The sequence below is a fragment of the Tetrao urogallus genome, assembly GCF_951394365.1.
Source record: "Tetrao urogallus genome assembly, chromosome: 17".
In the NCBI taxonomy this organism is placed as follows: domain Eukaryota; kingdom Metazoa; phylum Chordata; class Aves; order Galliformes; family Phasianidae; genus Tetrao; species Tetrao urogallus.
The window spans coordinates 9,512,833-9,526,831 of NC_136830.1; the positions used below are offsets into that span (position 1 = coordinate 9,512,833).

General features: G+C 39.7%; 1 protein-coding gene across 1 annotated transcript in view; it reads left to right on the plus strand.

The window, feature by feature from the left end:
* Window positions 1-13,999, plus strand: part of CIT (citron rho-interacting serine/threonine kinase) — a gene marked incomplete at both ends in the record, with an annotated part of 67,291 nt that overhangs the window by 7,341 nt on the left and 45,951 nt on the right. Inside the window, 2 exons of the mRNA XM_079543692.1 lie at window positions 1,247-1,400; window positions 8,513-8,693. Of these exons, the coding sequence (XP_079399818.1) occupies window positions 1,247-1,400; window positions 8,513-8,693 (335 nt within the window). The remainder of the gene's footprint in view (window positions 1-1,246; window positions 1,401-8,512; window positions 8,694-13,999) is intronic.

The window sequence follows — 13,999 nt, forward strand, 5'->3', positions numbered from 1 at the left end:
ATTGTAAATATGAAGTGACTTTTTTTATAATAGCTGTCAAAAAAATAAGCTTCTGCAATACATTCATTAAATTTTTTTTTTTGGTCCATTTTTGGCAATTGTAACAGTAGCATCTCCAAAATAATCTAGAAGAAGGATTGAAAAGGTGATTTGATAAAGTTTCCTGGTGATACTAAATGCTTCTGGTTGGTAAAGTAAGGGCCAGCTATGAGGAACTGAGGACTTGAAGATATAGAGTGTATGCATAATTAATATGTCAAGTAAAGTTAAATACATGTAAACCCCATGCGTGTGAAAGGATAGGTATCCCAACTTTAAACAGTGGTGGGTTTAAGTATTTTGATGTTATAATCTATAGGAACATTAGTTTAATTCTTAGAAACTGAAAAAGAAAAATAATATAAAGTGGTAGGAGTTTGTAGGAAAGAAAAAACAATCGTGCAGCTGGGAGAAAGCAAAAAGAAACAGTTCTCTCTTCTGGTATGGAAGTTAGGGGTGTTAGATGAAAGTAATCAGCTGCAACTACAGAGCAAACCAAAAAGGGCACTTCATGTGGGACGTGGCAAAGTTCTCCCCAGCATGATTGTTGGCAGCTATTAAACGTTTATATGGGTGCAAGGAGTGATTAAACAAATTCATAGAAGAACGCACTGGGATTTGGCAAATACCAGGACATCATCTGTGGTTCAGAAAATCCTAAGCCATAAATTCCTGGGAGTTTGAGAGGATTTTCTGTGGATCTGTCTTGCTTTACTCTTCTAGATCATAAGATCATAGAATGGCCTGGGTTCAAAAGGCTCACAGTGCTCATCAGTTCCAACCTCCTGCTGTGTGCAGGTCGCCAACCAGCAGCCCAGGCTGCCCAGAGCCACATCCAGCCTGGCCTTGAATGCCTGCAAGGATGGGGCATCCACAGCCTCCTTGGGCAACCTGTGCCAGTGCCTCACCACCCTCTGTGTGAAAAACTTCCTCCTAATATCCAACCTAAACCTCCCCTGTCTCAGTTTAAGACCGTTCTCCCTTGTTTAGGATGGTGAACTGGTCTTTTTGTCTGGTCTGATATGGTCATTCCTGTCTTTTTCCTGTACCATAATAAATTTATATCAAAGTCTATTTGGAAAATATCCACGGTGTTTTGTTTTTTCCCCCTCTTTGTGTGTTTATTGCCTGATGCATCTCAGTACATTGAAACTTAAGACTCTTACTGTTTTCCTCCTAAGCAGAAATTCTTTTCTTTCTAACCCAGAGATACCTGAAGTTCCCAGAGGATGTGAAAGTTAGCAGTGAATTTCTTGATCTGATCCAGAGCTTGCTTTGTGGGCAAAAGGAAAGGCTGGGTTATGAGGGACTCTGCTGCCATCCGTTCTTTTCTAAAATTGACTGGAATAATATCCGTAACTGTAAGTAAAATAACATTGCATTCATAAACAGTTCCTGATTTCTGGGTAATGTGAAAATCTGTACAATGTCAGTATTTAAGTGTGTTTGATCTGAGTCATTGTTAGTAATGAAACAGGACTGTGTTCAGGAGCAGGTGTTTTTAACAAAACAATTTGTTCTGGTTTTTAGACAGGATATGTTAACATCTCTTAGGTGAAAATTGTATGGTAAGGTGAGGTTTCATATGTTTCTGTATGAATTTCTGATGCAATTGCTGTATTACTGCGAGCACTAGACTGGAAAATCACAATGGCCTTTACATGTCTTTCCTCAGATTAAAATGCATGTGTGTTCTTCAGGCCTTTTCCACCTCAGTTTGCTCCATTTTGGCACTCTGGTATATTTTTATTGCACCTTTATCTTTCTTTCTTTCATTACCTGCTATCCAACTTTTAGATTTTTTTTTTTAACCTTCTGTAAGTGATAAAATGTCAGAGGTCATAGGGAACATTGGTGGTTTTTTCCTCTAAGTTAATGTGACTAATATATGGCTACATATTTTGTCACAAATCTACTCCTACCAGTAGGAATGGATTAAAATCACTGAAGCAGATAATTTTCTAAGCAGAGAATTGTTTGCAACACTGGGGGAATAATGGAATTTAGTATTTGGAAGTACTGAGGCACCAGCACCATTGTAAAAGCAAGCATTTTGCTTCCTGTCGATGATCTATGAGTGCCCAACTGGTGTTGGGTGCTATTTTAAGTTACTTGCTCTGTAAGATTATCTGTGCAAAGAACTTGTCTGCTTTGTATTCTTAATCAAATATGCTCCCCTGTATTAAGAGCAATGATTGTGCTCTAATTTTCATGAATTGCTAAGCCAACGCTTCTGCTTTTTGATGACTATCTCAGCACTTCAGCTGTCAGTTCCACAGTATGTTTACCTGCTTTTCTGTTGATTCACTCATTTTGAACTTGTGAAACTGCTGCTCTGTTAAATGCCATTGGTTCTGCCCTTTGAGAGCCACTGAACCTCAAATGAGAAATCTTTCTTATAATTTCAGCATGTATTTCCCAGGCTTCAGCTTGCTCTGCACTCTACCCAGAATCCAGTCTAAGCTACCAGTACCCATTTCTGAAATTTTTGTATTGTATTTTTATCATATCTTATATCTGGAAAAAACCAGTATTTAGGAAAAGTTCTGTTGTTTCCTTGGCAATTGCCTGCCCAGCGTTGCCACAACTGCACAAGTTAATTTGAGAGTGTTTTGCCATTTCATGTGATAACAGTGATTCTGATGGAACACTTCTGCCGTCATTATAAAGTTTGAAGTAGGCATTTGGGATTTAAAAACATCCTTTTTTTGGTCTGCAGCTGACCTGTGGATTGCATCATTCCCTGTAATATCCAGACCTACCTACAGTGAAGATTCATGCAGTTTTGACCCCTGACTTAGCTGTTACGTCTTGTACATCACAAAACCTCTCTGTAACTAGCACAAAACACAGCAGTCTTTTTGCTTTTAGTAGCAGACGCAGTGTATTGCCTATTGCTTTGCTCTCTGCATGGTTCTCTATCTGCTGGTCTATTCAGGATGGTGTCACTATCGTTCTATTCAAAAGCCTTGATAGGCTCTTCCTGAGCTGTCTAAGAGCTGAAGGTTTCTTTCTTATCTTCAGCCCCCTGCGACAGTGGTGTTTAACTGGAGCAGTGGCAACCTGAGGAAGCTAGGAAGCCAGCAAGTGTTGGAAGAGGCCACGGGGTTTTGATTTAAACCAAGGAATCTCATTTCCTTAGGTTAACAGTGTGAGATTTTGGGGCCACGGTGTATGAATTTATCTCCATCAAGTCAGTATTAAATAAATTCTGTGTTGGCAAAGTGATTTCTTTCTAGTCTATAAAAGCAGTGATGTTATTTATATTTTGGACTGGAAAAGGTAGGGAAAAATTGGTACCCATGCCTTGCAAGTGTTCAAATTATCACTGGGCACTCCAGAATAACCATTTTTAATGCATCACTTTAGGTTATGAAAGTGTCATTTCAAGTAGTTTTTCAGTGTTACATTTTGTTGATAGGGTAACCTCTGAAACATTTGACTTTTCAGTAGACTCCTTCCCAAAAAAAACCAGTTGCCTTTTAGAAAAGCTCCAGTCTTCCTTGGAATCAAGCAGCACAGGCCTACAGAAGCAGCTCTTAAGGTACAGAAACAGAATAATCCAGCCATTAACCAAAGGTGAACTTTGAATCTGTCTCAGCAGGAAATTCCTTTCTTCCTTAGAGTGTTTTACTGAAACATGTCCATGGATCTTGCTTTCTGTTTTTGCTGATTTCCCTATTTAACAACTTCTAAAATATATTTTAAGAAATCTTTGAGTAGCTTCTTTTGATTTATTTGATAGAGCTTTCTGAAAATATTTTGGATTTTTATTTGCCGAGAGCGAACGTTTCCAGCCGTGTTTCAGCTAACAGATCAGGATTTTAACTGGAATGTTGCTGACTGGACTGTCTGAGTATTTGATAAGGATCTAGAATCAGGTGGAACTTAGAGAGCGACATGTCTGGCTTATTGGCAACAAGGCTGCAGATCTGAGAATTTTGTTAATCACATTTCTTGTCTGAAATCCAGAAATAGCATCAACTGTTCGACTGGAAACAAAACATCTGTCTTATAAAGGTTACCTGATAGATGGTCAGAAAGATCTGCCATAATCTACGTGATGCACGTATGTGTAGCATAAAGACTCTTGGACTGCAGTCGAGGAGATCTTGAAATAGGAAAAGCGTGTTTAATCTTCCATGAGGAAACCAAAGAGACGAGAGGAAAAGAACAAAAATCTTGAGCAAACTGGAAAACCTCAGGAAGTGTTGAAGGGTGATTTTAGGCTGTTATGAAACAGGCAGGAACTCAGATCTCTTTGCTCGTAATTTGAGGCTCATCCTTATAAACCCCAAATTGCCATTCAGTATGTTAACAGTTAAATGTTTTGATGTCTCACTTGGATGTTTGCTGTCAGAAAAATGTGTTGACTTGTCTCTCTAAATGGAGATCACTTTCATGTCAGCTGGAAGATGACTTATTAGCAGAAACATATGTGTTGGATCATTGCCTTGAGAGAACAGAAAAGATGCTAAGACATGTATAGATGGGTTAGAACTAATACAATTCCATTGTTCAGATGGTCTTAGACATAATATCCTTAAATTATATCAGTCAGACCTGCTGTTTTCTATTTTTATTCAATAACACTCTACTGAAATATGCCTCTTAAAACGTGAGAGTAACACCTAACCTACTTGAAAAGGCTCTGCAGATGCTTCTCCCCAGTAAGTATATATAGATCACCTTGTATGTCAAGAAAAGACACATTTTTATTCTTCAGAAGTGTTCTTACTTCCTATAAATTTCCTTTTTCATCTTCCACTGTCCCCTGGGAACTGCACTATCTCTTTTCTGAATTTGCATGAAAATATTTTGAAAGGAAGGGGAGACACGATCGAGGCAGTGTTCCTTGAACTAGTCCTAAATGCACCCATCAGAAGGGAGAAACGCACACATCCATCCCCCAAATAAAACAAACAATGGAAAGAATCTTTGTTTTCATAAGGGACATTTTATCTCATCTTCATGATAAGCTGGTTGAAGTACTGCATCATGTGTGGGGTTTAACTTAGCAACCCACAACACCCTCTTTTCCTCGAAAAGTCATGCTTTGGAACAGATGGAAGAGGGTTACATCCTTCCACAAGTGGGGAGGTATCTAGGCAAGCAATTGGCTTTTTTTAAAACATGCAGTTCCTTGCAAGATACTTTAAATGGTAAACAGAACATATATATTCATTTGTAATATATCAGAAGCAGGAAGAGGTCTTTATACAGTCTGTAAGACTAGAAGCATCAGTTCTGCTGCCTTTTTGACTAATAGTTTTGCCTTCCTTTTGAGTGAGCCTGAAAGAAGTGCAAATCTTTCACCTTGTCAGCAGTGATGACATGATTTCTGCAGTTAGCTCTTGGAGGCTTATCTTGACCTCCTCTGAAAGATTCTTTTAAAGAAGGAACTGATAAGCACATCTATGCATTTGCATTCACTAATCTTCATCTTGTTCCAACAATATGATAATTAGCAGTCCTTTGATTTTAAGTAAGAAATAACAATTGTTATTATTATTAGAGATTGGCTGGAGATTTTGTCACCACGATCCTCGTTTGAGAACCAAACTGCTCATCTATATTAGCTTGTTTTTACAGGTCTGAAGTAAATGGTTCTGTAGGGATTTTGGACATCATGCAAAGGACCTTTCAATCTTAGGCATAATGGCCCATGAAGAAGCTACCAAATAAACAGAATGGATCTAGCTGTTCTTCTTTCCCTCAAGATATTCCCTCTTACTCCTATGTGTGTATGTGGTTTTTTTGTTTTTTTTTTTTTTTCCCTTCAGTGTACTGAAAAAGTTGATTCTCATGTTCACTCACTGGTGATGGTTCAGGACGATTTAATGTACTTTTTATACTTTATTTTGTTTAGTAAATACAAAACAGAGAGCAAAAGTATTTTCAGTATTTTTCAAACAGCTTTCACAATTTCTTTATTCACATCTTTCGAACGTTTGAAGAAACCATACTGTAAAACACTTTGCTCTTCAAACTCATTTCCTGCCAGCCCCAAAGATTTGGTTTGTCTTGCATTCAGTTTTTCATTTTTGCAGCCTTTATTTCCACTTAGCGTGTTTTACCATTTTATGTGCATGCTGATCATATGCATTTCTGAAGTGTATTTTTCTCTATGAAGTAGTTTGGCTAGAAATTCTTGTTAGGAGTAAAAGATTTTTTTTAATGGTTATGTCTAAAGATGACTCTATAGAGCTCCTTAGCTTACTTCCAGTGAGAAGTAAGACCCTAGATCTCTCTTTAAAAGCTGAAATTAACTGTCAGATTCTGAGGAACACACAATAGGGGTGATACAATGTCAGACAAAGGTGGCCGTGTTGGTTTTTGTTACCTCTTTAAGAAAGATCCTAGACTTCCCCAAGCGAAGTGAATAGTTTGCTGTTTGCTCTGCTACTTTGCCTCATCAACTTTATCTGTCTCCAAAGACAACATAAAAAACTTCACAGCAGCCCCTTCCTTTAAGAGGATGCACAAAGTTCTTTAAGCAGAGCTGCTAAACTGAAATACTGATTTTCTGCAATTATCTTCCTCTGCTATGAGTTACCAGTAATTTGGGGGTTATCTTTGCATTGAAGATGAAATACTGACGAACAGCATTCTGTTGCTTACATGTTTTTAATCTTTTAAGAACACATAAAGAATAGCTTGGCACTATCTTGACAGTAAGGGATTTTTTTTAAGTGCAGATCCTAATAAAAAGTATGTATTCCAAAATTATGTTTACAATGTATAGATGTCAGTATTATATTGGATCTAAATATGCATTATAACAGCAGAACTTAATAATAAAAGCATAATATTGACAGAAAACTTTAACGTATGAAACCAGTAGGTAAAATTGCTTATTACTAACCCATTTTAATTTGTGTATTTTCCCATTTGTCTCATTCCAATGTACTTGGAACTGCTGTACGTGAGCAGCATTCTATCTGCTCCGTGGAATTTCTTTCCTCGTCCCTGCTTGGCAGCAGTGTCAGAATGGCTCCTCGGAGAGCTGCTAACAAAGCATGCGTGTGCAGCTGTGATTTGATGCTTTACAGGGACGTTTTTGGCTATCGATGCTGTTCTGGTGGGTAGTTTAAGCATGGGTTTGTCTAGAGAATTAAGAGTTAAAAAGCAGGCTGTGAAAGGCTTGGCAACCTAGAGGGAGCTAGCAAGCTCCAGCCGTGACTCATTCTGCCTGTGTCAGTCAGATAAGCATCAGCATCTGTCACGAATGCAGGCAGGTAGGGTTAAACTCGAGCATGCAGAGAGTGAGGAGCAGGGAGCCTGCACTGCAGGGGTTGTAATGTTTGTTCCTGGTTCTTCAATTCTCATCAGCCCCTCAGCTACAGGAGATCTATACTGGCTCCATGGTAACGGTTTTAGCACACTACACTTCCATCAGCTTGTGACAATGGGCTGTGTTCTAGTTACGGACTGAAGAGCTGTCTCCTTCATAGAGGAAAAAAGAGATTAGTAAATTTGCTGTGAGTGAGGATCCAAGTGATGAAGGGGGGGAAAAGAAAAGGTAGAAAATGTGCTTTAGGGAGGTAGGAATTGCACAGCAGGATTTTGCATTCATTCCCTTCACACACATAGCCATGCCAGCAGGTAGCTGGGGTGCTGCACATCATTGAGAATAACTCGTGCTTTTATTCTGTTGGTTAATTAAACTGAAGTAAACATTAGAAAAATCAGCTGAAATTAAACAACTGCTTAGCAACTGAAGTGGTACCAATTTAGAAATTATAGTAAAAAATAGACTGTAATGCCTTCTATATATACCTCTCTTCAGAGCTGATTGTATCAGAGCCAGACTGCAGTGGTGTCCCAACAAGAGTTCCAGATCTTTAGCAAGCTCTTCTGGATAAATGAAATCTTGCTGGTATTTCTTCTCGTCCTGAAGACCAGTTAGCTTTCAGTAGCTGTAATTTATTAAAACCTTCCGGGAGAAAGACCAGTTATCTATTGATTAGAAGCCCATGCTGGGCAGATTTTTGGTAATATTAAGGCTAGATATATTATCCCTTAGCTAACTAGCAAAGAATCAGGCTGCATTCTCACGTAGTGGCTTCACTAACTGGATAGGTCGGAGACATTTTCTAGATGAATCGGAATTGAATTACCTTTAGCTGTATTATGGTAATGATTTTATTAACCTCGTGCTTTGATTTGATTCATTGTGTGTCTGGTCAGAAAACAAAAAAAAATCCACACACACAAAAAAGAAAAATCTCCTACCTATAACTCCTTTTAATCAGTGTGGCAGATACTCTGCCTGCAGAGTGGTAGCCATGTTGGTAGCTGAAGGGTTAATCTCTTGTTGCTGTAATACGATTTGAGAGCAGCAGCTCAGTCTGCTTGTGTTAGCAAGATTAAAAGCAGGAGCTGCAGTGCCATTGCAAGCACTGAATGAGTGGGACTGTTGCAGAGTGAACTGTAGCTGAATTTTGTCTTTTATCCCTTCTTTTTTCACCAGCTCCTCCCCCCTTCGTTCCTACTCTCAAGTCTGATGATGACACCTCAAATTTTGATGAACCAGAGAAGAATTCGGGGGTTTTATCCTCTACACGGCAGTTGAACCCGGCAGGTTTCTCGGGTGAAGATTTGCCTTTTGTAGGGTTCTCATTCATCAAGGCATTGGGGACCCTCAGATCAGAGTAAGTACAAATTATTGCCTAGGTGGATCTGACCACTGAAAAAAACATGAAGGTTTGTTACAGTGAAGAATGATGTACGTGTGGGGAAAAAAGCTGTTTTAACTGGCCTGCACTGTGTGTTAGGGAAGCTGCCAGATTCTGGCTTTATCTGTTGCTGCTGAGGCTGGTGCATGTCCTAACGTTCTGTGATTTTTGGGGTGAGAGAGAAGGGGATCAGAGGATCGATTCTAAACCAGTTGTAATTAAAATTGTTGTTCAGATACTTCGAATTAGTTACTGCTGTTAACCAGCGAGCAGTAGGTGATTGCATTTTTGGTACTGCAGACCACAGAAAGAAGGAAAATTCTAAGGAGTTCAGAGATGGAAAAGCGGGGAGGGCATTTTAATGGGCTAGAGAGTGAACACTACAGTGCTGGGGATGAGTTAGGCTGAATTGGTGATCCACAGAAATGGAGCTGCACTGATCTGGGAATATGCAGTGCTAGGTTGGGGACCGAGGGAAGGAGCTTGACGGCAGCTGACTGTGCTGCTGGGTTGAGTTAAATGTGAAGGCTGGACATTGCTGTGTTGTGTGCTAGGAGACTGGAGGTTCAGGTGAAGTATGCACGGTATGTCTTTGTGGAGAAAGGTGAAGATCTAGAAAAAAGGCTTTTCAGTTGTAAGGAAATGTGATTTCAGAGGGAATGGAGTCAGGAAAAAGAAGAATGTAAATAGTACGATATTAACCATTTGCTGTGTTAGGTGGTTAATTCCTGATGATAGAGCTATTGGAAAAAGTACTAGTGCAGAATGTTAAGTTGAGAAGTCCTTACCTCAGTATCAGGAGGCCTTCAGGAACGCAATGGCTTTAGCTGGGATACTGACTCAATGCACTGAAGCACTGTGCTGTGTTTTCATATCAACCACCGTTTGTTGCTGCTAGTTAGTTCCCAGAAGGGGCTTAATTGTCAATCTGTCTTAATCAAGTTTTCATTTTTCTGTCTATTGATTATGAAAGTTCCTCTGCGGGAAGCGTGCAACCAGATCTGGTGACACTGTTGACATCTTTGATCTTGCCCACACCGTGAATCAAGGTTATATGATGGTTATGCCAGTAATAAAAAGGAAGGCTTTGACTGTCTTCCTCAGTGCACTTGCTTTTATGACAGAAGAGGAAGAAGAGGAGAGCACATAACAACCAGGAAACTACAGTTTTGTTGAAATGATCTAATGTCAGCAGAATCAGAATAATGGAAAGTTGTATCTGTGGAAACCTGGGGTTAAAACCTATCTTGATTTATAAGTGACATAACTTTCACTGTTATCTTTTCTGCCTGAATGGCTCTGTAGTCTATCTGTCAAAGCTAGATGGCCATTCATGTAACAGTTAGAAGAGGTTCAACAGTGGACACACATGGTAAAAATGCATCTATGACAGAGGGTCCAGGACTAAATGGGCAGCAGCTTGAGGTAAAGTCTAATGAGCAGTGATACAACTGTGCTGGTGGCTGGAGGCTTAATAGTAATGCAGATGTTGCACTGATGCACTTTCTTAGGGGACCGAGTACCGAAGGTGTATATTGAAGCACTGTTTGGATTTTGGCAATAGCTGAGAAGGGCTACAGCAAAAGAATGTAGATGTTAATGCGTTCTTTATGACTGAAGTAGAATTTTTTTCTTGTGGCCTGGACTTTCCTCAGCTGGAGTAGAAAGGCATCACGTACCTAATTTTCACCAAAATGACTTGTATATAGCAGATCCTAGTGGTTTCTGTTCTTTCTGTTGTTTTTTAAAGTCTTGTTACATGCACTCTGATATTTTTAAGAGTAAATAAATACTTGCCTTTTGTTCTATGAAGGCAATTTAAATATAGCCAAGAGAATGGAGGCTTAATAATGTCTGCATTAAAATAATGCAGTGGTTCGTTTATTCTCAGTATCACTGCAACATTGGGATGTAAACTTCTTTCTTATTAAACATTGCACAGAATGTGCTTTAGTGAGGAAATAAAGTACTGTTTCTGTCCATTCTACTATGAATATCAATATCTAGATGGGGAACAGAGCAGTAAATGAAGCGCAGGCTTATCTGTTGTGAATCTTGGATTGCTTTCTCTTGAAAGTCCAAAGTCATCAAGTTTATCAGCACGGAGTTTTTCTTCTTAAAACCTTTCTTAGGGAAGTCCATCCCTTATGGTTGCTAAGCGATGTAGATCTGTTTTCCTGTGTCTGCAGCATGATAGCCAGTGCCTCTAGTGCTGCTCACAGTCAGGCCAGGCAACTGCAGAGTGTCATTAAAAAGGACCTTGAAACTTTCCTTGCTTATAATTTGAGGTCTGTCAAGCCACGAAGTTTAGGGTTAAAGTCTGGACCCAGTTTGTTGGATGGTGAGAAGCCATCTAACATGAGTTGGGAATTTCAATTAATTTAAAAGAAATTGGACAGAAGAAGGATAAAAAGTTTTCTTTTCCTATTCTCTTCTGTCTTGTAACCACTCAGGGTCTGAAGGGTTCACCTAAGTCACTTGGACCTGTTGCCAGAAATTACCTTGTCAGTGTGTAGTTTAGAGTGGTTTGTTGAATTAAAATACTGTTTACATTGTCCCATACCATGAATTTTGGGAATAATGTGAGATCAAACAGAAGAGCAGAAGGCATGGCAGGTAATGTGTTGTAAGAAGCAGTCAGGAGAAATCAAGGGCATTGCTTATGTCATAAGTTCCTGTACTGACAGAGTGTTTATTAAATAAGTCTCCTAGGAAGGGGGAGCAGGCTGCAGAGAAGGACCAACTAACTGCTCCTATCATGGCCCCTGCATTCTTGATCTGGAGGAAAAATGCTCATTTGACAGCAAGTCTGGCTGCTGGTTTTGCCACAAGCATGTGGCTGTGACAAGACAACAGGCAACTGAGAGTTCAATTCCATTGAAAGCCAGTCCCACCTTACTTCCTGTCCCCGAGCATGGCTCATCTTCAGTGCTCAGAACAAGTGAGAAAAACCCTTAGATGCTAGAATAACTCATCAAGCAGTGAAAGAAAATTACTCTTGTCCCCTGCAGGTGACTAGCAGAAGCCCTAAGGCGTAAGATTAAACACATTATAGATTCAGGGCTAACCAAATATGCAATGAAAAACCCCAGTAAAGTAAATAGTTTATGATGTAAATTTTTGCCTGACTCTGTTCTCTCTTGATTTGGAGTAAAGAGCTGAAGGGGCTCAATTCTTTATGATACAGAAATTAGGTTAATGCAGAATAATTGCTAAATCAGAACCCAGAGGTGTTCACAGGCAAGGCTGACGGTGGGGCTATAACCCAATCTCAGTGGCTGATTAGGGCTTTTATTCTTTAAATCATCTTCCAGAATGGAACAAGTGGAATCCTAGTAATTCTTGTAAGGGTCTGTAAGGCTGTGCTGGATGATCTACAGTTCCCTTCTGTAGAAAAGTGATTTTAAAAATTTTTTATTTAAAATGTGATGTTGACTGGTGATTGTCATTACCAAATACTGAGAGTTAAAATGGAGCCCTTCCTCCAAGAGAAGAGAACACTGCTTTTGCCCCACAGTTTCTAGGGTTCTGGTGAGCAATTTCACCAAAGATAAAGAGGAAACAGAGGATGAACATACCAAAAATATGCCTTGCTTCAGCTAGCTCTATTCACAGATTGATGGTATCACTGTTTGTTTTTGGTTGTTTTTTTTAGGCCTGAGCAAGCATTTACGAGGGGGCGGAAAGTACAGATGAGTATCATGCTAAAAAGAATAGAGCATGAGGGACGGGGGATGAGTTCCAGGCGTGCCGTGCTGGGGGCAGGATTAGGACAGATGGTGTCAGTTGTTAGAGAAGGAAGAAGCACAGGTGAGCTGGGAGTGTGAGAGTGGCGTAAAGGGACAAAGGAAGGTGAGAAGTACGGTGTGCAAGAGAGGTTGAAATATGAGTTCCACGCTGCAGAATGATCCTCTAGTTTCTCCCATGCTGATTCTTTTTTCTTCTCAGCCATGTTGAGAGTGAAGGAGCTTTTATACAACTAGCACCATTTCTGATGGTGCTGCTGGTTGAGGCTGTTGCTGATCTGGCTGTGAAATCACTCAATAATCTGTATCTAGCTGTAAGTTAACTTGTTTGGTTTTTTTCTTAGACATGTGGGTAGTGCTTCCTTTGAAAGTAAGTTGGCACAGCTGGTGCTATCAGCACTTAGTACTATAGACTTTGAGGGGTTTTGGTTTTTTCCCCCCGTTTTCAGTTGGAGTTTTCTTGTTGATGTATGCTGGTTCCCTTTTGTCAATCTCTTTTTCACACTTCAGAGGAAGCAGCAGAATCTGCTCTGTTGTACTAAAAGGAGAGCTCCAGATGTAGCAATTAAGTAAATGAAATACTCTGAGGTGGCACCATCCTAGATGACAGCTTTGCAACCTGTTTTTTTGATGTTGAACTTCGTGTTTTGTTTCTGAGTTGATGCTGAGTGAGCAAAAACATAAGTGCACCAGCAAGGTGGGCATTTTCCACCTTGTCATGCTGTGTTGAGAGCTTATATCACCATGACAAGGCTTATTAGATTAGTCACTGTTCCATTTCTCTTGATTTCCTCTCTCTGCTCCTTTTCTGATACTTTTAAGGTTGTATGGATGTTCATGAAGTTGTTCCAAATAGATTATACAAAGGAAAGCATTCCTGGGAGAGGATACCTCTTAAAAGCCATGCGTCCAGTGCAGGCTGAAACCAGCTTTGTCTGGGGATAAGATGCACTTGTTTCCATGAAAATCATCATGTCACAAGGACAGGTATTTTTAAGGGATTTTCTTACTCTGTTTGGACAGGGATGAGAAAGAGAAATTGTAGTTCTAGTCTGTATCCATCTCTTTCCTTTCTAAACTGACACCAGCCCTGAGGAGCAGCTCCCCCTAGAGTTACCGAATGAAATTCAAACTGTTGTCAGTGTGAGTCTCCCTTGTTCTGTCCCACTCTGTCACTCCTGACTGGAAAATGTGTCCAAGCTCTGGATCTTGCCTGAATCTGCCCTGTTGCTTCCTGGGGTGCAGTGCACAAAGATGCTGTAAGGTGACTTGTTAGGAGTGATTTCTGAAATGCAAAATGGTGTCCGTAGTATTACGCTCTCATTCTTTTACTAACAAATAAACAAGCAAAAATAACAAATAAAATGGTCCCCTTTCAGGAGGCGAAATAGAAGCAGCATGTAAAATCAGTTCCTTGAGAACTTAGTAGAGATTTGTTAGGTAATATCTCAAGTTTGAAAAGAATAAAAATCCAAAGGTGGTGGCGAAACAAAATTTGCTTTAGTCATTTCAGCTCCGGCCTATAAACTAACTTCT